The sequence below is a fragment of the Doryrhamphus excisus genome, linkage group LG22, assembly GCF_037039965.1.
Source record: "Doryrhamphus excisus strain RoL-2023G ecotype Guam linkage group LG22, RoL_Dexc_Guam_v1.1, whole genome shotgun sequence".
Taxonomy (NCBI): Eukaryota; Metazoa; Chordata; class Actinopteri; order Syngnathiformes; family Syngnathidae; genus Doryrhamphus; species Doryrhamphus excisus.
The window spans coordinates 9393719-9419730 of NC_136378.1; the positions used below are offsets into that span (position 1 = coordinate 9393719).

The window sequence follows — 26012 nt, forward strand, 5'->3', positions numbered from 1 at the left end:
GAATTATACGTATTTATTCATATTTAGAGACTGCATGCCAGTCTTTGCGTTAATGGAAAATATTTTCAGAAAATAGCACAAACATTGCAAAACGAGCATTAAAAAACATTTTGCTGCATGTCATAACTGTTATGTTCAACATAAAAAAAAGACAGTACAAAGTACTTTTCAACCTTTTTATTGAATATTAAGGTAAATATTTCACATTAATACAGGCTACATAAAGTAGAGCCACTATACGACATGAAATTTACTCTCATTTTAACCCTTTTTAGTATGTAAACAATTATACATGTATTTACCACTCTAAAAGGTTCTGATTTCGCTTTATGTAATCATCATCTAGGTCTGGGCCGAGTTTAAATAGCTACTTCATGTTCAGCCCCCTTGCAGCCAAAGAACGGTGAACGCGGGTTTAAGTCAAAATCGCTAAACTATGCAGAGAATGGTTCCTGTTGAACAGGTGAACGCGCATTTTGTTTGAATCATCAGGACACTCCTCAAATCTCCTTGTTTCAAATAGGCACATCAAGAATGGGCTCGGGAGAACTTCCAACTCTGCTCTGCACTCTCTGGTCTAAACTCAAGTTATGATGCTGGACTCTCTTTTTGTTCTTTGTCTTAATTAGTCATAATCGTCAGTTGGTAAGCCATGTTTGCGCTGTGTGTCATGCCATGTTTTCTTGTTGATTGATGTCGCCTTCTAGTTGACATGATTCAGGTGCACATTGCCCACGTGTGGCGCCCAGGTACCAGGCCACATCTGAGGGTGGAAAAGAAAGAAAGAAAGAGGTTTTACACAAATGGCCGCCACACGGCCGACAATGCAAGGATAACACAATGAAATGTTACCTGCTGTTGTGGGTCAGAGTTGTCTGCATTGTTTGGGACCACTTTGATAATGGGGCTCCATGCGGGGTCACCAGCATGTAACCCATTGTACATGGGTGCCGCGGGCCCCTCGGCCATCGGTGGATGAGGGGGAAGCATGGTTCCTCCGTACATTGACATGGGCATGCCCTGAAAAGACAACAACAGAATATATGCCTGGATGTTTTCTTCTATTTTTTAAGTGCCTTCATGGTCATCATCTGCTTTGTTACCTTTGGGAAGTCCATGTACGTGTTGGCCATGTGCTGAGGCTGATGGAAGTTGTTAGCAGGGTTAGCAATGCCCGTGTCATCCTGCTCCATGGGCTGGTGCTGAGAGAACGCCGACTGCTCGGCCTGCAGCTGGGGGTGCATCATGTGACTACTCATCAGGGGCTGGGACCAACCAGACATGCCCTCTGTAGCAAAACATCAGATGTTATATCGTTAAAGAAAAATGCCAAAAACAGTAATTACATCAATAAATAAAATATTTGGTGCAACCTGAAGCACTCCCGACACCAAAGGACCAAATGCCGCCCTGTCCAACAGACGCCGTGTAGCTGGTCGTGAGGAGTGGGGGGTTCACCGAACCCGTCTGCCTGATCCTCGCCAGCCGCTCCGTGCCAATGGGTGGAGGAACCTTCCGGTCCTGCTGGGAGGAGGTGCCTTGTTTGGGCTGGGGCGGATGTGCCACAGCTGAGGTGGAGAGGCTGGAGGTGGACACCGTCGGAGGTGGTACCGGGGACTCGCCTGATGGCAGAAGATGAATGGTGGTACATTGATAGGAGGAGACCACGCCATTTGGGGGCCGTACCTGATGTGGATGCACTCCAGGGGTGGGGGGAAAAGTGCTGCCTGCTGAACGAGGGCGTGCCGACTGCCGTGTGACCATGCAGGTACACTGGGCTCCCAGAGATGCTGGTGGCATAACTGGTCAATGCTGTGGAGGCAGACATGACATTTTAACACCAAAATGTGAACACTTCCAACTCTTAACAGTCACAGATCTTCATCCAAGTGATCATACCGATGGGGCTGTTGACCATTCTTTGGGAGGCAGATCGATATCCAGGAGCTTTGGAGTTGTCTGGAGGAGGGGGCGGTATCATACTCTCCATCTGGCCCACGTTCACGTAGGCTGGTGGGGCTGAATACGATGGCTCAGGAGGCGAACGAGCGGGAAGATGGCACGCACCCCACACCTGATTGTTTCCCACCTATAAGAGATTTTTGACGAAATTATATAGAGATACTTTCAAGAGGTTTTCAAACCTTCAACCACTTTGGTCCCTACAGAGTTGGATTGGAATGATGTAACGTACCTGGTTGTTGTTATCAAAGATGCTGCTGAAATTGAAGAGGCCTGCAGGACCAAAGTTGGGTGGCATTTGTTTACCAGCGTTGGCCACATGCTGAATCTGGGAACCATTCATCATGCCGAGATTGGCGGAGACCTGAAGGGAGCCTTGGGTCTGGGCTTGAGCCTGCAGAGGCAAACTCGTCGGCTGGGATGTCTGGTTCGGGGTCTGTTTTGCAGGTTCTTGCTGAGGATTGAAAGGTACAAACACAGACTGTTGTTGCTGCTGCTGTTGTGTCTGCAGCTGCTGCTGCTGCTGCTGCTGTTGCTGTTGTTCAGGAAGGGAATAGTAAGGCCCTGGTGGTTGCATACGATGGGAGACTCTGGGCGCAGGGGCGGAGAAGTGTGGCAAAGTGTTGTTCGGGTGTGCAACATTATGCGAGAGGACCGGAGGAGGTACTGAGGTGAGATGGGAACTGGGCTGTGAGTTGAGAAGTGCTGGGGGAGGCTCTGTAGAGGACACAGAGGAGGAATGGGGAGGCAACTGCTGCCGAGGCTCTTGTTTGGGAGGCAAAGCCATAGCTGCTGTGGTGAAACCAACAGGGGTGATGTTCTCGCTGACAGGAACCGGCTGACTCTCTGCATGTTGTTGGGGCTTCTCTTTTCCAGGGGTCACAACAGCACCGGGTTCTGTTTTAGCTTGCTGGAGGGCAGGCTGTGAGATGGCTCCTACCGGCTGCTGAGAACTATTAGCTCCAGCCGTCGAGGGGCTGTGGTGTGCAGGAGATCCTGTGCCCCGTACCGCATTGCTGCCACTCGTTGCAGTTGCGGCAACAGACACGGAGGTGACTGCAGCCGACTTGGGGTCTGGGGCGAAGAGTTGTTTTCGGACCGAGGAGGGTGTGGGGATGTTCGGCTGAGGATTGTACGGGGTGGGGTTGGGGGTGTGAGGCGAAGCCGATGTCGACGAGTTGGGAGCACTGGTGGTTGTGGTATTGGTGGTGGTCGTGGTGGTGACCGGGGCTGCCGAGCTGGCAGTGTTGCTGTGCTCACTCGGGGTGGAGTTGGGTCTTGCCTGGCCTGCAGCGCTGCCTCCGTTATGTTTGGGGGAGCTATTGGCACTGCCTGGACTCACGGGTCGCACGGGGAAAGGCCCCCAGGTGCTGGCCGCAGGTGAGAAAGTGCCACCAAACTGGGCCATGGGAAGCCGAGGGTGTCTGATCTGGTGCATGGTCTGAGCGGCAAGAAGGGCCAGCTGAGGGTGGGCATACGCGAGGGGTAGAGATACGGGAAAAGGCTGTCTGACATTTGATGAGAGGCCTTTCCCAATCTTTCCTCCAGCCGGAGAAGACGATGACGACGAGGATGACGAGGGCTGGAACGACATGCCTGTCGAGGTTACGAGTGAGCTAAGGGACTTTGGACCAGAACTTGGACCACTGGTTGTCCCTGCAGAGCCGGAGAAGGAAGCCGAGGAAGTTTTTGAGCCTGGAGCTCTAATGTGATTCCGAGGAATCAGATCCTCAAGCTCTTTGGCTGGGTCTTGGATTAGAGCATTGATTAACTGGACTGCGTAGCGTGTAGACTCCGTGCCTCCTCTGTAACAAGCGAGCACACCCGATTAAGACAACTAGCACATCTAAAGAAAGTACGCTAGTAAAAAAGCAGGTGGCATCATATTTACCTTATGGTGATCATCCTCTCGCCATTCTTGTCCTTCTGTTTGTCCACATCAATGTGCGCTCCTGTCACATCCTGAATGGCCGTGATGTTGCAGCCCCCGCGGCCCATGATACGTGACACGACAGAAGCCGGCACAGAAAGCTTTTTAGATCTGAAAAACGGGAGCAAAAACCCAGAGTTAACAAAAATGAAACAACAGAAAGACACTAAACCGCAAACACTCACCTCCTGACAACTTCCTTCCAACCGTCTTCCCTCTTCTGGCCCCTCTTGGGGCTCGTAAGGCTGAGCTTACTGTTGGGCGAGGTCACCGGAAGCGCCATGGTCTTGAACGGGGAGGGTAGGGAGTTTGAAGTGGAGTCGTTTAGGTCTGGAGCTCTGTGGTAAAATGGAAGAAGATTACCATACAAACAAGGTTAATTTGCTCATTTGCATAATTACACACATAAACAGTTGACTCACCTTTGTGTTGGTTTTGAGATGGAGACTGTGACCTTGTCCACCTTGACTTCGGTCTGAGGTTGAAGACAGTGTCTTTTCTCCGGGCCAACCACAAGTGTCTGAGACTGGGTGGCTCCCGAGGAAGGGGCCGAGGAAGAGGAGGAGGAAGAAGAGGAGGAGGAGGAAGTGGATGAGGTGAGGTCAGGGAGGTAGTTGAGCTCTTGACTCTTCCCCCCACTGCTGCTGCTTTCACTGGCGCAGTCGGTACTATCCAAAGGGTCCGAATCGCTGTTGCCGCCCGCTACGCCCCCGCCGCCACCTCGAGGTTCACCGTGGATTTTGTTCTTGTCAGCCTTGTGCTGTGCTAGTGCAACCTACCATGACCGCAGACAGATGGAAATGAAGTGTAAAACTATCAAATGAACATTTTACACACGAGTAAATAAAGTAGCATACTAACCTGCGGATCCTGTAATATTATAGATTCATTTGGCGAGTCCTTGGTCTTGTTCTTTTTGTTCTTGCGGTTGGTACTCGGGGTCGTGGCTACACTTGCTCTCTTCTTACCAAAAACTGTGGTGAAAGTGGTTGAGGTGGCAGATATACCGATGGTGGTGGTGGTCGTTGCGCTGGGAGGCTCAATAGGAACCTCCGCTTCTAGAACGTGGGAAACATGTAGGTTAATCAGCTACTATAAATCTACAGATCTTCCATTTAATTTGAGTAATCACCTTCAGCGGAATCTTCCTTCTGCTCCTGCATATCCGAGGAATCCTCCTTGGTTTTCTGCCCCTCCTCTTCCTCCAGCTTCCTCTTCTGCTCCTCTTTCTTCTTCTTGCGCTTCTCCTTGCGCTTTTCTCGCTTGGCAGCCAGAGCCTGTTTTTTGCTCTCCTCTCGAGACTGTAATCAATATATTTTTCGTGTAAATTACACGTTTAATGTCCCAAAATCACAGCAATGGGCCTGGCATCACCTTCTCCAGATCTAGTTCCTTGAGGAGAATGCTTGCATTTTTGTTGGCCTCAGCTGCTTGTTGGTCTTTGGCTTTGACAATGGTCTCCATGCACTGGTGGCACTTCTTCAACAGCTCCTACAAAGATAACGCCACATGTTAAAACTCCACAACAATGTCATTGATCTATTTAAAAAGCATGCATTAATATACATAAATTAAATGCATACCTTGTCCGCAATGGTGGCTATGTATCTCATGCACTCAATATCTGATGGGAATTGGTTGACTTCCTTCACAAGGTACTGCACCACTTTTACATGACCCTACAATATGAGGTTAATGAGTTAATGACCGTACAAGATAAACTATAAAGGTAGTATACATTATCAGATAGAGACAGACAACTCTGCACCTTGCGATAAGCAGCCATGAGAGGGGTGATTTTGCGGTTGTCGGCTGCATCCACATCAGCACTGGCGTGCACCAAGAGCTGGACCACATCAAAATGACCGCCATTTGCTGCCAGCCAGAGGGGCGTGTTTCCTTTCTTGTTACGTACATCAATATGGGCTCCCCTATAAAATTGCAAAGAAAAGACGGCATCTCAGTCATGAATTGGAGTATACTGGACCGGAATAAAACACTAAATTCATGGAAAACATCTGCATACATCAGCTGGAATATTTCATTTACTTAGTAATATTCAGTAGCAAGCCTTTCATCCATCGACCTGTTAATTTATTATTGGGCTGTTTATCAGCACTTTATAGTAACATTCATGTCTGTTAATGCAAAACCTTGTGAATTATCCTTTTGAAAAACATAAAAAGCCCACACGTGTGATGTAAATGATCAACTAAAAAAAATAATTGCCTCACCTATTGATAAGCAGCTCACAAAACTTGTAGTGACCCTTGTCGGCAGCAATGGTGAGAGCAGTGTCTCTGGATGAGGGAACAGGCGGCGCATTGACATCAGCTCCTTTATCCAACAGCACACGGCCAACCTCAGCATAGCCCCCTGAAGCAGCTTCCATCAGAGGCGTGAGACCAGTCTAAATGAAGGGAGGACTTGGTTAACAATAAGGCAAGCAAAAAACAATGTAATTGTATCCTAAAGAAAATTGAGAGAGGCTACATTAACACTAATGAACCTTCTATTCAGTATAATGAGTGTGATTTTTTAAGTGGGAGGAATGGATGAAGATTCCCTACCTTAGCGCGATGTTCAACGTTGGCCTTGCGATCTAAAAGCAGACTAACAACCTCAGCTCGCCCTTGGAAGCAAGCTAGGGTCAGAGCTGTGTTCCTGTTGGTCTCAATTTGGGCGTTGATGTCCGAGCCCATATCCAGCAACAACTTCACTGCTGGTACGTGACCGTTCATCGCTGCCAGCATCAAAGGAGAGATTCCGAGTTTGCTGCCAGTCCTGAAGGGAAGGTTAAAAAGATACACTTTACCAAACACTACTCTACACATTAGATGTTCAAATTTCAAATAGGGTGGGGTATGCTGGAGCCTATCCCAGCTGACTTGGGGAGAGAGGCCGAGTACGTCCTGGATTGGATGCCAGCCAATCACAGGGGGACCATTTACACATTCTTCCATTTTATGGAATATATAATACTAGACTGCAACAGGTACACTTACCTGGAGTTGATTTCAGCTCCAGCATTAAGGAGTATCTTGATGATGTTCACATAACCGCCCGAGGCAGCAAGGCTCAAAGGTGTGTAGTCAGAAACATTGCGGTGTTCCTTATTGGCTCCCCGTAGCAGCAGCAACTCGACAACCTGATGTAATAGTCACACGGGCAAAATATTGTTGAAATCTGAAAACCACTTCAAAGATATGGCAATATAATGAAGATGTTTACCTCTTGCCGTCCGCCAGAGCAGGCTAAGGAGAGAGGTGTGTCTTTGGTTCTTTCAGACTGGGCCTCAATGTCACCACCTTTGTCAAGCAGCACTTCCACCACTCCAACATGGCCAGCAGTAGCAGCCAGGATGAGAGGGGTGAAGCCTGAGCAGGACAGAGCAAATATTAAACATATACCATGATAAAGAAGCCTTTTATGAATGCATATTCAGCTTCAAATGACACCGTTCAATTGTTTAAGTGTTCAGTTCACATCAATGCGTACCTTTTTTGTCGCGGTGCTCAATGTTGGCTCCACGTGCAATAAGGACAGACACCAACTCTTCGTGTCCTCCGGCGCATGCCAAAGTCAACGCTGTGTCATGGTTACTCTCCGTCTGTGGAGAAAACATTTTTGATCACGGCTCTTTGAGCATTCTCCTTTGCAACTGGAATTTAAAGGCACGTCTTGTGTATTGGTAAATGTTAAATTGTCTTACGTGAGCATCAATGTCAACCGAGGGGTAGAGGGGGAGCACAGATGGTGGCGAGGAGATGTTGGCAGACGTCTGTGTGGGTGGTTGGGACAAGGGAGTGGGTGAGGTGGTTGTATTCAGCATGGGAACGCGGCTGCTCATTGCTAAAATATAGAGAAAGAGATATACACAAAGAGTTAGTGGGAGCATAGAAAAGTCAATGGAACATGTATCCACAGTGTAATGTGATTACTTAAAAAATCCACATTGAATAAGACAGTTTCACAGGTAAGACAAAAAAAAAAAAGTCAAAGGCTGCACTGACCTGCCATGATGTCATCCAGCGTGTCTGTGAGCGTCTGTGCAGGTGTAGCAACCATGAGACCATCTGGGGCCTGCTGAGGAATCATTCCAGGACCTAACCCAGGTAGCTGCTGAGCTTGGCCCTGCTGCTGTTGGCCCAGCATCTGCTGGCCTACCAGTACCCTTTGGAGGTCCGGGCTGGTACTACCTGGGTAGTCTGCAGGGTTGTATTCGGGCAGAGGCTGGACAGGAACGAAGGCTGCCTGAAGCGGTGGCGGCGGTGGCTGGGATTGGGACTGCGGTGAAGGGGGCAGTGGGGGCTGCTGTGGGGGCTGCGGCCCATCTCTGTAAAGGATCGTGCCCACCTGAGGAAGCTTGGTGTAATCATCCTCTTCTCCATCTGCCTCATCCTCTGAACCCTCCTCCTCATCCCCATCATCCTCATCATCATCGTCATCATCATCTTCTTCATCTTCCTCGTCCTCATCTTCCTCGTCCTGAAAAAGATTTCATTTAATTGAAATTTTACCCAGATTCAACCAACAGCGAGGATTTCAAAGTACTTCAAACAAAATGCTACCTCTTCGCCGTCCTCTCCAGGCAGCTCCTCTTGCTCCCCATCTTTGTTGGCCTCCTCATCCGTGTCAGAGCTGGCGTGTACTTGGGCGCCTGGTGTGATGGGAAGGGGCCCAGGAATGGATGAGGTACTTCCAGGCCCCGGGCCTGGACCTTGGCTCTGTCCGGCCTCCTGGTCCTCCTTTAAGCCCTTCGCCTCCATGTATTCTTTGGTGAACTGTTGCTGTGTTTTTAGCTGCAACTGGCGTTCCACCTTCTGCAGCTCCTTCAAGATTTTCTTTTTCTTCTGAACCTAAGACGACAATATACTTATATAGATGCTGATCTGTGTGTGTAAAATGAAAATTTAATAAGAGGTACTTCAAATATTTTAGAAAAAAAGCTTTCAACACGTTTATCGACCTTGGATAAATGTGTTACCTGCTCCTCTCTGCTCTTCTTCAGCTCCTCAATCTTGTCTTTGGTGAGTGGCTCCCCTTGGATGAGCTCTAACGACTGAAGCTGGGCTTTCTCAATAGCGCTAATCCGCTGGCCGAGCTCGTTCAACTTTCCCTCAGTCTCCTCCACAATGCACTCCAGAGGCTGGCACAGGTGGAAGGGGGGCAGAGGCTCTGCTTCAGGCCCCCGGCCCACTGAGCTGGAGACACAGGGCTGAAGCGCTGCCTGTCTCTGTTTAGAAACACCTGAATTGGAACGTTAAAGACAAAAAAAGAACATTAAAGACCTTGAGACCAATAAGTTATCTATCTAATCATCTCATTTAAAGGTGATTTAGGGTTACATGGACCCATATTACCTTTGCTGGAGACAGGTGGGGGTGTTGCAATGTTTGATGGAGCGCGGTCAGGCTCTTGAGGAGGCACCACCATAGCGAGAGCTTGGAATGGGACGCGAGGAACCTGCAGCAGAAGATTGTTACAATCATCTGTTTCCGTGAAAGCTAAAAACAAGACATTTGTGTCTAAGGTTGTGTCCACACCGGAATGCTCCTGAGATTTTTTTTGGCGGGTTGAAAAAAAAAAAAGTTACATCCACATTGTGCAGGATTAGTAAGCAGTTGCATCCAGACGGGAACGAATCACTGAGTGAAAACGATGTAATACGCAAGGCATATCTACAGTGAAGAAAATAAGTATTTGAACACCCTGCTATTTTGCTATTTCTCCCACTTAGAAATCATGGAGGGGTCGGAAATTTTCATCGTGGGTGCATGTCCACTGTGAGAGAGATAAACTAAAAAGAAAAATCCAGAAATCACAATGCATGATTTTTTAACAATTTATTTGTGTGATACAGCTGCAAATAAGTATTTGAACACCTGTGTATCATCTAGAATTCTGACCCTGAAAGACCTGTTAGTCTGCCCATTAGAAGTCCACCTGCACTCCATGTATCATCCTGAATCAGATGCACCTGTTTGAGGTCGTTAGCTGCATAAAGACACCTGTCCACCCCATACAATCAGTAAGACTTTAACTTGTAACATGGCGAAGACCAAAGAGCTGTCCAAAGACACCAGAGACAAAATTGTACACCTCCACAAGGCTGGAAAGGGCTACGGAGCAATTACCAAGCAGCTTGGTGAAAAAAGGTCCACTGTTGGAGCTATCATTAGAAAATGGAAGAAGCTAAACATGACGGTCAATCTCAATCGGAGTGGAGCCCCATGCAAGATATCACCTCGTGGGGTCTCAATGATTCTAAGAAAGGTGAGGAATCAGCCCAGAACTACACGACAGGACTTGGTCAATGACCTGAAAAGAGCTGGGACCACCGTTTCCAAGGTTACTGTAGGTAATACACTAAGACGTCATGATGTGAAATCATGCATGGCACGAAAGGTTCCCCTGCTTAAACCAGCACATGTCAAGGCCCGTCTTAAGTTTGCATATGACCATTTGGATGATACAGAGGAGTCATGGGAGAAAGTTTTATGGTCAGATGAGACCAAAATAGAACTTTTTGGTCATAATTCCAATAAGCGTGTTTGGAGGAAGAAGAATGAAGAGTACAATCCGAAGAACACCATCCCTACTGTGAAGCATGGGGGTGGTAGCATCATGCTTTGGGGGTGTTTTTCTGCACATGGGACAGGACGAGTGCACTGCATTAAAGAGAGGATGACTGGGGCCGTGTATTGTGAGATTTTGGGGAACAACCTCCTTCCCTCTGTCAGAGCATTGAAGATGGGTCGTGGCTGGGTCTTCCAACACGACAACGACCCGAAGCACACAGCCAGGAAAACCAAGGAGTGGCTCCGTAAGAAGCATATCAAGGTTCTAGCATGGCCCAGCCAGTCTCCAGACCTGAACCCAATCGAAAATCTTTGGAGGGAGCTCAAACTCCGTGTTTCTCAGCGACAGCCCAGAAACCTGACTGATCTAGAGAAGATCTGTGTGGAGGAGTGGGCCAAGATCCCTCCTGCAGTGTGTGCAAACCTGGTGAAAAACTACAGGAAACGTTTGACCTCTGTAATAGCAAACAAAGGCTACTGTACCAAATATTAACATTCATTTTCTCAGGTGTTCAAATACTTATTAGCAGCTGTATCACACAAATAAATTGTTAAAAAATCATGCATTGTGATTTCTGGATTTTTCTTTTTAGTTTATCTCTCTCACAGTGGACATGCACCTACGATGAAAATTTCAGACCCCTCCATGATTTCTAAGTGGGAGAAATAGCAAAATAGCAGGGTGTTCAAATACTTATTTTCTTCACTGTATATGTGTGGTGCTGTGAACAGACACGCAGACGGAACCATGTGACACACCAAACCATAAAAGAAGAAAGCATGTGCATGAATCCAGCGTCTTCCGCTTTCCAAGACTGATATATACGAGAACTGGAATTACTTCTGCAAGTCATTATGGAATATAAGACTAACTAGCAGGAGAATGTCAACTGGGGTGAGTCCCGTCAGTCGAAATATTCAGATGTTGACTTCTCGTCAAAGCTCACTTCTGGTCACATGACGGCGACGGGGAGTCACTGGGACAATGATGTCATCGTTTTCGTAAAACAGCAGTGTCGGATGTTTAAACAAAAACGATAGATTTTCCCAATCTGGAAGCAGTTCGTTAAAAATACAATTTCATGGCACCCAGAAGACAGTTTCCGTGTGGAGGCTGAAAAGTAAAATACTTTGCCGGCGATTGGTGCTGAGTTTACCTGAGAAGCATCTTGCGAGGGGGGAGTGAGCTGGGAGAGATCGGGGGCTGGGACCGACAGAATGTTGTTGGGATAGTCCAACAGGTAGGACACGACGTTAGTATGGCCACCCTTAGCAGCTTCGATCAACATGGTGGAGCCGTCCTGCACACGGGAAAATTGCATGTGTGAATAGGCGACATGATCTTAAACTGTGTTTTCCTTTAAAACAGTCTTTTTGAAAAGGCGTAATACTTTGAGTCTGTGTGTCGGGTCTGCCCCATGTGCCAGCAGCAACTCCACCACAGCCAGATGTCCTCCAGCGCAGGCCAGAGACACCACTGTGTGATCATTATTGGCGGTTGCTCTGTTCACATCCGCACCTAGACATTAGATGAAACAAGCCTGAAGGTTTGAGACTGCATTCATACATTTCAACTGTAGCAATACAAAAAAATGCATATTTCATGGATCCACATGCTTTTGAATTATAGTGCCTTTAGTAGCACGTAATTTACTTTATCGTGCAATCTTAAGTGTTTTTATGTCACACTAATATAGTTTTAAAAGTTGCTTCTTAAAAAAAAAAACTTGTAAACACACCTTTGCTGATAAGGAACTGCACTGTACAGAGATGCCCCGCTCTTGCTGCCTTCATTAAGGGCGTCCGCCCCCCTTCTGACTCATGTTCCTGGAAAGAAAATATCCATTCGTTTACAGCCTTGTTTTTATTCATAAGCTTTTAGCTATATGCATCCTGAAAGTGTGGCGGCTGCTCAGCAAGGAGCAAGTATGGCTCACAAATCAATTTAACATTCAGGTGTAGTGTTACTCAAACATAAAACCATCAGTGGTCGGAGGGGAAGCATGATTTGTGCAAAGAGCGTACCAAGTTGGCTCCAGCCTGCAGGAGAACGTCGGCTACATCTGTGTGACCATTCTCACACGCGTATGTCAGCGCTGTGTCGCCTGTCGCTGTGGTGGCGTGAACGTTTGCACCTGAATAACAAATACAAAGCTTGTAAGCACAGAAATGATAAAAATAAATACGTAAATATATCACAGTCGTTTGCCTCGCTGCGTACCTGCAGCCAGCAGATATTTGACCAACTCCAGATGGCCTTCCTGTGCTGCTTCCATGAGAGGAGTGGAGCAGCCCAACTCAATGTCAGCCCCAGCTTTGATAAGGAAGTCAGCCACTTCCAAGAAGCCTCCACAGCATGCTAGAGTTAGAGCTGTTTCCTGGGTCTCTTCTGTCTGGGCATTGATGTTAGCACCTGGACAATGACCAAACATCGTCTTCATATATTCATTTTTTGGTAAAGAATATATTCCTTGAAAAACAAAACCAACAAAAGGGCCTACATTTTGAGACCAAAAATATATGTATGTAATATATGTAATATAATATATGTAATTTTTTAGATAGGGACCCATTATGCTTTTTCCACTTTTCTGACCTACAAATGTAGTTCGAATGTTGTATTCTCTTGTTAAACGATGCCAAAATTTCAGATAATGAGATAATTTGCACATTTGGAAGCAACCACAGATGTAACCTCTTTTCTTGAGAAACGTCGGACTGTCCAGTCTCTACTTCTGGGAGCCACGAAATCCAAACAAATACAGCAAATAATGTAAAAAAATGTATTATAAATAGGTGCAGATTCTGGAAGAGCTATAAAGCTTTGTGTTTGCTGGTTATTGTGTGTAGCTGTTCGATAGAAGTCCACAAACGTTCAACCAAATTAGCACAGTAGGTCCCCTTTAAATAATTTCGAATCTATTGAAATCAGTCACACGACCCTCATCATGCCTTATTGGCAAATCAGGAGCAAACGACAAAAAACACAGCTTACCTTGAGCAAGTAGAAGAGCTACCATCTCTTCATGACCTTCTCTTGCTGCTTCCATTAAGGGAGTGTAGCCCTCATCGTTAACCTGGACATAATCAAAAATCATCAAATGTTAACATATTCAAACTCATTCAACTTCAAGAACTTTGGAAGAATCAGTCTCCATGACGATTTGATAGAAAATGATATTTCAGTTTTAAGCTCACTCAAGCATAAACAATGATATGCCTTATTTTTTTAGATCAGCTGGTGTAATAGTCAAAATATGAAAGGGCTCCAGTAAACAAATGAATGTTTTGCTACATGAATGCCTTCATGTTGTGCTTCCTGATCAAATTTCCCATTATCCGCATGTTGTGAACAGCAGTCAAGGTATGTAGGTATTAAAATATGATTTCAACTCTGTCTGTTACTGTTGAAAAATGTGTCAGGTTCCTCTAAAAGCCTCACTGTTTGGTTCTCCTAACTGCTGGAGTTTCCATAACAAAGGATCAATGTGAGACGAGTCTCCTTCAAACTGGTCAAGGCCTTTTTGTTTTGGGGATAGGGTTACAGCCGGAGTCTCATCTTAAGTGAATTGTGTTACAATCATTATTACAAACAGAGAAACATACGTTTTCTGTGAGACATACTTGAGTGATGACTTCATTACATTTTTGGCATTTTAAAATGCTAACATATGGCAATGTTTAGACACGTCGTCTTTGACGCACCTCCTCCAAGTTGGCTCCTCTCTCTATGAGCAAGGCTGCGAGCTCCACATGGCCTCCACAAGCGGCAAGGGTGAGGGGTGACTCAAAAGAATCCGCTGGCATGTTGACCTGCGCACCGCTGTCCAACAGCAACCGTGCCACCTCCACATGGCCATCCTGGGACAGCGAGACACACAAAGAATGTGGAGATAAGCACCTGAATAAACATGCGGGATCCTTTTTGTCTAATTTGCTAACAAGCTGGGAGAGACAGATGGCAGGGTTTCAAACATCACGTGAATCAATTATCGAAATATAATAATTACGGCTGTCAAATGACTAAACATTGTAACCAAATTAATCAGATTCCCAATTAATCATCACTAATCACCACATTTTGCTGTATTTTATGAACAATAACACAACAGGACACAATTGTACATATTTGTATGTATTAAACTGATATCAAGCTAAACGATACCACACATTTGAAAATGTATTTGCCTGTAGTCTCTTTAGCAGTACATTTGAATCGCACTCCAACGACATTATGAGCTATAAGGTGTTGCATTCAAAGACGCCGCATAACTTAAGCGGAATTAAAATATTTTGAGTGTAAACGTATTTTCTGAGTATACTACCATGCAGAAATTTTTACTTTTGCGGTAAGAGTTAAGTTCCTGACTAATGAGAATGTCCACTCACTGTTTAGACCACACATGCACACATAGACATTGAGTCAGTGAATGCACCTTCATGTAGTTGTCAATAAGGAAGTGTCTTTTCCCAGGACGAACTGACTAGAGACATGTCTGTGAGTTGGCGATGGATATATAATGTTGGAATTGCACTGCTGTTGGTGTGTTCAGGTCACAGTATGGTTATTAAAGAGTGGCATATAAAATAAAAATAACAAAAAATAAAATAAATTAGTCGCCGCTGCTAACGGGCTATTTTTGACAGCCTGAATTATGATACACCTACTTTGTATGTTTTCTATGTTTATTTTGCAATTTATGATGAAAAACATCCAGACTCGTTTCTACATTTGATGTTCTGACAGCAAACACAGCAAGTGAAGTTTGGACGGGACAAATGATCAACAAAAGCCAAAAAAAAAAGACAAAATATTCACAAATTGTGCCGGTGACAGTATTTTAATGCACACCTGGCCACAGGCAAATGACTACATCTCAACCTGCAATGATCATTATTGTACCACAGCTTTGGGTCAGATCCTCACCATGCACGCCTCCATCAGCGCGGTGTGCATTTCATCAGTCTTATGTTCTTGGTCTGCTCCAGCCTCCAACAAAAAACGCACCATATCCAAGTGACCTACATGGTGTAAAAACACAATTATTAATGTCCGCCATTGTTACTATTTGTTAAATACCATGGATAATGTTGCAATAATCTTGCACAAATTGGCTCTGACCTTTGTAGCACGCAAGTGTGAGAGCGCTCTCTTTGAACTCATTGGAATGAGTGTTAATGCCTGCGCCATATTCAAGGAGTACCCTGGCCACCTCAACATGGCCAGCACTGGCAGCCTCCATTAGAGGTGTGTGTCCGTTCTCATTGTGGTCCTCGATGTTAGCACCCTCTTTCAACAGCACTTTCACCACATCCACAAAGCCACCAGCGCACGCGTACGTCAGAGCTGTGTTGCCTGCGGGTACAAAGCATAGCAGAGAAATTAAAATAATCTGAAACAACAGATAATCCTAATTCGTAAGACTTTAAAGTGAGATTTCACCTGTGGAGGACTGTGCGTTTACATCTGCTCCGTGTACCAGAAGCAGTTTGACAATGTCCACGTAGCCTCCGCTAGCAGCAGCCATGAGAGGTGTGATATCCCCTTTTATGCCTCGGTCCTCCACATTGGCATGCATGGCCAACAAAACCTGGTTGAAAATCAGAGTAGAACCTGCTTTAAGAATACATAAAAAAACGGATACAAAACTCCTAAAAATTGCAGACCTTCTCAAAAATCTATGCATTCATGTAAAAAAAATCTAAAAAAAAAAAACATTTCAAAAGGGAATGTCAACACAATAAATACTATTAATGTTTGTTAGCGTGTGAGCTCACATCCCCGTTTCACATACCTGTGCAAGTTCATAATAGCCAGCAGAGCAGGCAAGACATAGCAGGCTCTCCCCTTCCTCCGTGTGCTCGTTGACGCTTCGTCCCTCATCCAGTAATTTGCGCACAGCATTGACATCCCCATCTGAGCACGCCTCCGCTAAACTACGGCTGAAAATAACCAGACTGCTACAATTACTGCGACTGTGACAGGTGAAGATACATACGCCTCAATGTTATCCCATCACCAAAAAATGAACAATACTATTTATGTGCAATTTTTGCTAAAAGAAAGTCTATTTTATTTTCATTGGGTTTTTGTCTTAATTCATAGTGTTTAATTAATTTAAATTACAATGTTAAATACGCTTGAGAAATTAAAGTTTATTGCTTTTACCAAATTTTCTCAAAATAATGCTTACAATATTATCGTTTAGCGGCAATATTTACAAGGACAATTATTGTCCAGGAAAATGTGTTATTGTGACAGGCCTAGTGGATAGCAAACAAGAGCCTATGACAATACGGGCGAGATACATACTTGTCGGCTTGGCCAGCGTTGAGTGTGTTTTCAGCTCTCATACGAGTCAGCGCAGCTGCAGCCTCATCCAGGGCACAACTCACAGATGACGTCAGTCGTCGCAGCACCTCAGGGTCTGCAAAAGCTTTACCATCGGCAGTGGACAGTTTACCGAGGCCTGGCGAACACCAATAGGGCAGTGGTGCAAAGGGCAAGGCAAACCACAGGGCAGCACAACCAAACCAGATCCGATGAGGGCACAAGTCCAGTCCAGCCAAACCAATCCAAGGTTAGTAGCAGCAAACAGAAATAGGAAATGAAAACACACAGACAAAACACACACACAAGCATTTGTTAATGTGGCTCAACTTATTACATACATTTCAATACACCATCTATGATTCTCAAAAATATATGTTCTAAATAAACATAGAAGACACTCAGTACAAAATCATGGGAATATCATGATATGAATATATCTAAGAAAAATTAAATGAGCAATAGTTGTACAGATTAGTGACAAGGGTTTAGGTTCAGACATTGTCTTGTGTGAATTATAGATGGGTAACAGGCAGCAAATGTGCAAGAAAAAGAAACTGGATACAGTGGTCAGCATGAGGAAAAGAAAAAGCACAGCTGGGAGAAAAACTAGCAGTCATGTGTGCTGCTTGCGTCTGTGCGTTTGTCATTTCAAGACAAAGCCAAAGAAGGGGATGTGAGGAAAGAGCAAGCATGTGGAAAAAGCAACTTTTGCTAATGACCTACATTTTGGGGCCTCTGTCTGATAACAGGGCACAGACCGTTTCCAATAAACAATTCCGTTTCGATACGCTACTGCGCTTCACTTCATACGCAGGGTAAGCCAAAACCACAAAAAAAGACGTTTGTTTTGAATTGAGCAGCACCCCACGAGGCCAGCTTAAGTGTTGCCAGCTCCAAAGTGCTGTTGTCTTTGTGGCCCTCCTTTTTATCACTGGGCGTCCGCCTCAAGCTAAACTTAGCGTGACTCTCAAACAAGGATTTCACAATAGTCGCCAGAGCAAAGAAAACAAGGTTAAGGAAGTAGATCATTAATGGTCTTATATATGGCACATCATTATCTGACGGAATTCTAACTCAAAAACCAGGCTGACGTGCTGCAATGTTCATTTGTATAAACACAAAGTGTCATTCTGACACTTTCCCTCTCCATTAGAGGGCACAATTGCAAGCAAATAAGGTACATAAATACTCCTGCACAAAGTGAATTACATCCACATTTACGTTTCAATCAAAAACATCTGTTTGTGTGTGTACTCGGTAAAGGATTGGTCCAAATTAGGAATTAAATTGTCTCCTTCAAACAGGTTGGTAATTACATGGCAGGGAGCAGCGGAGTCGAGTGCCACTACGCCACTACTCCCCATTCATTTATTTGTGGCGGCCTACTAGTCAAAGGATTTGACGCTACCTGTTCATCCTCACATTACTTATATTGCACCTGGTCTGACAGAGAAGAAGAAGACAGAGCAGGAGGGATAAGTGTTACGAATAATAAGCTGGTAACCAAGACCCCTCCTGATGCTAGTTTACAAATAAGCGACTCGCGACATATCTAGTGTTCATTTGAAGCTTTCCACATAGTTCTTTTTACTCAATTTGCTCATGCATCATGACCAACTATGCAAAATTGACAAGCCCTCATCGTCAGCTCTTTAGCCAGACAGGCATGTTATCACTGCTACTCAGTGTACTTCTTTTTTACACTTGTGGGACAGGTTTTTATGATGGGGCCAATAAACATTTCAATTTCCCTCACAGTGGAACCTCCAAAGTTGCATGGTGATACAAAGTTAAGTCAACGAAAACTTGCTGAAAAAAATATGCCTCAAAAGTTAATCGATATTTGGAGCTGTGTGCGGTGTCACACAATATTTCAGCTCATTATAACACTTGTATGATAGTAAGGAATGTTGTAATGGCACTTAAAGCACTGCCAGTACAATTAATGTCATGTCACATTACTTCCTGGGGGGGAAACTACTTTGAAATTAGAACAAGTTGGAGGCCAACAAGCATCATGAAATGGATTGTGTTCAACTTTGGATATTCCACTATTATTTCCAAAGGAAATAGATTGTTTTTCAACAAGCTCGGATTGAACCTTGAAGCTTCCACTGTATTTACATTTTCTCTGTTTCCTGCACCTAAGTACATTTTGATTAGAAACTTTGAAACTACAATTAATGTGAGAACACACATTAATTAGCTAAAAAGGCAAAGGGTAAAATAACTAAAATAATGGCAGAAAAAAATTTAAAACAGCTCTTTCGTCTATACACCAGCTGTGAGATCACTGCCAATTTACTTCCTTGTATTCTGGCTGCCATGTTGAAATGTTTGTTTGTATAAACACTGTCTAAATAAATGCCAAATAAATGAAAACGAACAATAACTTTATCGTCCTCAGTATATTGCCATGTGAATTTGTGTCCGTTTTCCTCATCTCTCGCCGCCAAACAGGCAAGAGAAGGGTTCATTGTGTGGATTGGTTTCAGCACCCTGGCAAGCGTGTTCCATTGAACAACCGCATGAACGGAGTGAGCACTTTTGTAAGTTATACAGTCTCTTGTCGCTGTGGGTGTAGGGGGGGCAGTAGCATACACACAGGCTGCAGAAGAGTGTAATGTGGTAGAAATTAAATTAGGTGTTTGCCATATTTTTCATTGTACTTTTCTTAAAAGTAATGTTTAAGTATCCCCAATCTCTTTAACCATTTCATGAACTAAGTGTCTCATGACACCCCCAATATCTACTGCAGCCATCAGTGAGAATCGCCTCAAATACTTCAGCTACAACCCTGTTCTTTCTGTGTTATAGTGTATTATAGAAAATAGTGGACATAATTGGCCAATAAACACAGGATTTTCCCGTTAAACGTAGAATCTCACAGATATTGACAAACTGTAAATGAAATGCGATAATCGTGAGAAGGAACATTTGTGTGGGGAAATATTTTCCCAGCAGATCGCTCTTTCATAACGGCACGTCCTCAAAAACACTAACCAACACTCTTCACCGTGAGCCCAAGCTCAAGTACTGCAATGGCCACTGTAAACTGTAGCTTAGTTTGGTGGAGCATGCTGGTGCAGCTGTGTTTTAGGTAATGTAACAGGGTAATTTAGGATGTATATACCCGCTGAATTCGTGGGTGAAATAAAGACGATAGCCACGGCTGCAAGAGGTACCCAGTTAGCTATCTCCCTTATCAACAGCCAAAATACATTTTCAACACGCACCATACTTCTGTCCTTCAAAGTAAGAGCGGCACGCAACCTGTGATAGTGGCAATTAAAATAAGGGTGGCTTACAAAAATAGCTGGCGTTAAAAAAAATGACTGCAACGGCATCAGCAACTTTGTGATCGTATGTTGAGGATTAAGTTGCAATGAAAAGTTATAAGTTTAGAAATACTAGGCAAAATTGCCCAATGATTTTTGCATTTATTTAACAGTCATTGTATAATACATGCTATAATATCGGGTGATAAAATAAGTGGAAAAAGACAAAAATGATCAAATAATAAATACTAACATAATAGTTGGCTACATTTTTATGTATTAGTCATCCCTCGCCACATCTCAGTTCAAATTTTGAATGACACAGTTAGACAGCAAACGAAATATATACGAATATATACTCATTTAGCCTGAGTCACACACGCAACCACACTGACGTGCTAAACGAAGCTAATCCCGCTAGCATCCATTCACTCTACGAGGTGCTGTCAACCTTCGCCGGTGTTTATCACCATTTCAACCTGTTTAGTTTGGCAGAAGGCGGTTTAGTGTTTACAGTGAAAATGATCCACCAAGTAAATACTTCCTCACACGAACGTTCTAGCAAAGTCCGCCATGGCGCGCAACTCTGCTTGCTTCTGTTTATATCATATATACCAGAATGAGTCATTTTCTTATCTTTGGAATACTATATACACCGGTATAGAAAAATATCACCCAACACTAAATAAGATATTGAATCAAATTTTAAAAGCAGAGTAATCCCACTGAATTTTTCAACTATCCCGCACCATGACATGAAAATAGACATGACACTGCATTATTATACAAATAGCGCTCTTAATGATTACATATGCATCACTTTATCCCTCACAAATAAAATGTGTCACATACAACGACTGGAAAAAAAAAGTTATGGAAATGTTTTTGGTCACGCTGGAATACTTCCTGTGTAATGGTCTTGAAACGGCTCGTATTGGCCCAGTTTGTTATCATAAGAGTTCCAAATTATTCTTCCACAATGTTTAGGCACAGATTTAACCTTCTGTAATGATATCATGGAGAAATCACCTTCATGACATTTGAAATAACTACACCAGGCATAATTTGATGACCATTTAGGTTCCAACTCCCTTTGAACTGCCTCGTCTAGGAGAAAGAAGCCTTGGATAAGATTAGTCAGTATTTGTTCACATGGGCTCTCTGCATGCGGTGGAGGCTCAAGTGTGTTGCAGGGTTAATCTGCCTCATAATGTTCATAAGCCCAAATCAGGCCAGGACACCCACGGCTGATGGATTACTCTACATAGACTTTCTTATACCTAGATTGCTGGCATTAATCAAGCTCATTTTGCCAAATCATATTCAAACCGTGTGTTAATATCACACTTGCAGAACCAGCACAGGTACTCTTTGCTTAAACAATTTCAGCCTGAGGTTTGCTACAAAGACAAGTTTGTTTGGATTGAAAATGAGACAGGAAAAAGAAAAACTGACAGGACGTTCAAGGAATGAAGAGCACAAATGAGGACACCTTTGGAGCACATTTGCTTGGACCACCGGGGGTGGTGGTCCACTACAAATTCAAGCGTCTCAAGTTAAGTAAATAAGGACAATGCAATCGTACCTGCGGCTTCTAGGAGCGCTTCAAGTCGGACCTGCGTCTCTGGGTCAACAGTCCTCAAATCAACTCCGTCTGTTGCACTAGACAAAAGTAACTCTGATGCTGTCTTCATGATGGGGTTATCCAGATCCTCCTGATCCAAAATGAAGGACTCCACCTAGAAAACAGACAGAGCGCAGGGCAAAAGAAGGTCAAATTGTTTTATTGTGAATGACCTTGCATCTTATAGGAAGCCTTAAGAAAATGAGAGTGAAAACATAAATTATAAACATGAACATGTGACCCATTGTATGCAGAGTAATGTGACATTACACAACCAGGCCAACATTAAAAACAGCAGGCCTTCTGCCCTTGTTTGTTTACGGTATCTTTCATCGGGGGAAAGCGGGCACAAGGACAGGACGGTGGAAATGATATTGCCATGAATTACAACCCTTGCACACGTGAAGTGATTCAGCTATTAACAGTACGGTAACTTTTCACACTATGCCATAACGTGGCCCTGTTGGCTATTGTGGGTTAGTCATTTAACATTTATTCAGACTCAACAAGTTAGGGCCAAAGAAACTGTAATTAATATTTAAACCATATAATCCACACCGGGTATATTCACGGTTGCACGCCAGGTCTCAACTTGTGTGCTTTGACAACAAAAAATAGAAACACAAAAGACGTTTACAGCAAATCAGAGATGACAATAATGAACTATTAAGTACTTTTACAGTTTGTGTTACTGCTGTTAATGACGACAAACTGGCCTTCAAAGTCATTTCTAAGATGTGGTAAGTAGTCATTTGTTTAGTTTTGGTGCTGACAAGTGGGTCAAATTGTGACAGTTGGTATATTTACTTAAGAAACAGTTCCCCCACCTGAGGTTAAACGTATAACAGTGGACAGTGTTTTGGTTAGCATCTACAGCGGTTATTTGCCTCTGTGCTTACTGATATGTGTCACCGGAGAAATATTATATAAAAACAATCAAAATAAACAGCTGGTTGTGATGTTTTTCAGTCAATTCAGCTCAACAATTGAAAGTTTTTAAGCTAATTCATTATCCAAAATTCCATACATAAGAACAAAAGTGACCTAATAAACAAAAGCGATTTCTGAGTGTAAAAGTTATCATTCAGCAGCGTGGAGGAATTCTACCACAGGACCGGGTGTACAATGCTTTTCTAATCAACAATGGACATCAGTCTTCACCACTATTGAACTACAGTTCCCAGAGTGTTGGTATCCACAGAGCTAGAAAGGCCTGGAATGGCATCTGTTTAATCCCGGGGCTCAGATTTTAGCTACTGCCCACAGCAGTGAAATCTCAACTGCAGTAAATAACCGCGACAAACTCTCCCTCTCAGATTTACTTAATTGTCAGACTAAGAGCTAAAATGCAATTGTCATCCTTCATTTCCTCTGCACGATTAATTATCTATCTTCAGTGTCTTCAAATTATTCATGTTTCGTTAAATAATACATGTGATTACACCTGACAATATTATTGTTCTGCTACCTAAGAAAGAAACTGACAGGCTATAATAATAACACTTCATCAGCTGACAACCGGCTGCTATCATACATGACAAGTCAGAAACAATACAGACAGCTCAACAGACAAGAATAGTGATTTGCTGCAGTAGCCACCCATTCCATAGATCATGCTGGCTGTGTTCCAGTCAATAAAGGGCACATCACGTTCAAGATGACTGTCGTTATGAAATGTTATCCAACTGAAACGTTAGCTAGGTTTTTGGAAATCAAATATTTACCGTGAAGCTCAATTCCTGTCCCTGCTACTAGTATATCATGTGGCGAACTGAGTAAGTGTTAAAGACGTAAAAGTAAACTGAATTAAAACTGTTTGCGTCATGACAATAATGAGTCATTTGGGTAAAATGCGTTATTTTCTTTTTTTTCACAGGACTCAAATCCACGCAGTGGAAATGTGGACTCTGGTGTGTTCACAGGAGATGGGGAAATACAATCACACCTGCCCCGCTGTGACGGCCAGCACATGGGAAGTTGGAACATCTATCGACATCAGCTCCCTATGATCAAATTCATGTTTTCCAAAAAAAATCAAGCTGACAGAAGTACGGTAGTGACGTGACATCGAACGGTTGTGAGAAATGTTATTGTGGGACAACCGTAACTGTCGAAAATTCACAATTAAAATACAATCTAGATTGTCCCTCGCAAAGTTAGCCGTGGGACGAGCGGGGCTAATTTACATGACATGAAAAACCATCGTAATCGTAATGTAACTACTGAGCCGCTGCCAGAGTTTGTCGGTGGGTTAGCAGACGTCTTCCATTTGCCGTAGCTGGAAAGCCATGGGAAGAACAAACTTGTGATGGGTGTTAAGAGACGACAGCATCGAACGAGGCCGTCGTTGCTTCCACCCCAACTAGGCCCCGGTTAAAGCCTGAGCTGCATAATAAAACATTTCAGCCGGTTTGTGTAAACAAATGTCCGACACTGTGCTAATTTTGTCGGTATATGGTATTTTCTAAGCATTTAATGTGCGCTAATGTGTAAAGTAATAAAAGGCCCGACTTTATTTTACGTAATTTCAGCGGCCTGGAAGGAGGTGGCTACCAGCTACGAGCTAACGTTAGCTTGCCAGCGCGAGCAGCAGGAATGTAGCCTAGCGTCCTAGTGAGGCTTAGCTAACTAGCTTAGTTTAGCTTAGCTACCTCTGAAACCTCGTCTTCGTCGCTGCCGGATCCCGGACCCGATGAGAGGACGGCCGCGGCCGCTAGTTTGAAATCCAGTCTTTCTGCGGAAGGCCCGCCAGGTTCACCGTACAAGCGTACTTTTTTTCCGCCCACACCAATCCCAATGCCCCCTAGCCCGACTCCTGGTGTCGCTCCTACCCCCATCCCTGCCACTGGGGAGCGAGGAGTCACCGAGTCAATCTCGTCCTCGAAGCCGTCCGTCAGCATTGCCGTCCCGGCTACTGCATCCTGCATACTTATTTTCACAATACGTGGGTAAACGAGCTAGTTGTTGACTTCAACGTCCGTCCAGGCTCTTTCTTTCAGGCTATTTGCGTTGTTTTACTTCAGGGAATCCAGAAACTCTCCCGAAGCTACGGTTGAGGAGGTTCTCTTTCCCCCAGCCATTAACTTTCTAACAACCTAACCCGATACGCACGGTTTCTGAGAAAGACCGCCTCTGGTGAGAATCCTCGCAATCCCATTGGTTCGCTCGGAAATCTGCCTGTTTCCGATTCGCCGCAGTCGATGCTTGTCAAAGCGGAGACCATAACGTCATGTTAGGTTTACCAATATCACGAGGCTGTATAACGAACGTCAAGACATGACATGGTAGGCCAACTTAACTGGTAGCTAGCTTTACCAGTTCATGTCAACTCTCACTGGGACGTCACATGCATGCACAAGAGGACAATCAAGCCATACCTATGACTCTCTGCATTCCACTTAATGTCGTCCGATTTTGAAAGCAATGCAATTGAAATGTCTCAGCACAGAAATGCTCATACTCTATGTGCAACTTTAATGTTTTTCTAAACATATATTTAATTAGTAGTGAGTTGGACTGGAAGAACAACAGTATAAAATGTAAATCTTTTCAATGTTCACCGTATAAACTAAATTATTATCATAATTTGCTATTATAGATTCACCTATCAAACATTGGAACAACCCATAAAGGTAGATACAAAGAGAGACTGATTACCACTTAAGTTTTTTTTGTGTTAAATCAAAAGGATCCATAGCTTAACAGTATAATATTGTACTTTTACACCAGAACATGCTCCACAAATTATGATTGTTGTTTTTTTAATCACATTTAATTTCATTTTTAACAGTTGTGCTGAAAATGATTCATTAGTAACTCAAGTTATTTACATGTATTTAATTTCAATGTGTACATTGTTTTTTTGGCTTTATGCAAACTGCAGTCAGCAAATATATGTAGTCCTGCCATTTTGAATGCATCTTCAGTAATTATTTTTATAGTTATTTCTTTAGTTAGAACTTTAGTCATTTTTTATGCTTATTTGTTCATCTTTATCTATATTCTATCTATATATTACATGTATATATCTAGTCTTTTTTTTCAACAGTGCCAACATGTGATGTTCATGAGTATAACCTTGTTTGAAGCACATAAACCAATACCATTGTCAAGCTTAAGCATCTAAACACTGTGGTAAAATAAAATGAAAATCACGTTTTCACATAATCTTACTTTTCAAATTATTTATTCTTATTCTACGGGTTTGTGTAACATGTGCACCGAGGGCTAATTTAACCAGAGCCAAATTCCTTTTTTGTGTAATGATATCTGGACAATAAAGCTGATTCTGATAGGCCTGGCT

General features: G+C 43.7%; 1 protein-coding gene across 2 annotated transcripts; it reads right to left on the reverse strand.

Annotated features, from left to right (window-relative positions):
* Positions 1 to 146: 146 nt before the first annotated feature.
* ankhd1 (ankyrin repeat and KH domain containing 1) lies at positions 147 to 24819 on the reverse strand. Of its 2 annotated transcripts, none has more exons than XM_078788276.1 (39): positions 24361 to 24819; positions 21671 to 21824; positions 16787 to 16943; positions 16269 to 16416; positions 15917 to 16064; positions 15596 to 15829; positions 15401 to 15495; positions 14179 to 14340; positions 13469 to 13550; positions 12695 to 12886; positions 12499 to 12608; positions 12213 to 12300; positions 11865 to 11992; positions 11631 to 11774; positions 9256 to 9358; positions 8880 to 9142; positions 8464 to 8751; positions 7906 to 8365; positions 7605 to 7744; positions 7391 to 7502; positions 7124 to 7269; positions 6898 to 7040; positions 6463 to 6676; positions 6127 to 6302; positions 5661 to 5823; positions 5476 to 5571; positions 5267 to 5383; positions 5025 to 5193; positions 4754 to 4950; positions 4315 to 4667; positions 4078 to 4230; positions 3854 to 4003; positions 2195 to 3767; positions 1900 to 2089; positions 1687 to 1812; positions 1374 to 1622; positions 1104 to 1288; positions 853 to 1020; positions 147 to 763 (listed from the first exon to the last, which is right to left on the reverse strand). In XM_078788276.1, exons 1-39 carry the CDS (start codon positions 24634 to 24636, stop codon positions 704 to 706), a joined length of 8112 nt encoding a protein of 2703 aa, XP_078644402.1. In that variant the 5' UTR covers positions 24637 to 24819; the 3' UTR covers positions 147 to 703. The 2 variants fall into 2 exon arrangements, with proteins under 2 accessions (XP_078644402.1, XP_078644401.1); XM_078788275.1 differs by having other exon boundaries at positions 7906 to 8380.
* Positions 24820 to 26012: the final 1193 nt, after the last annotated feature.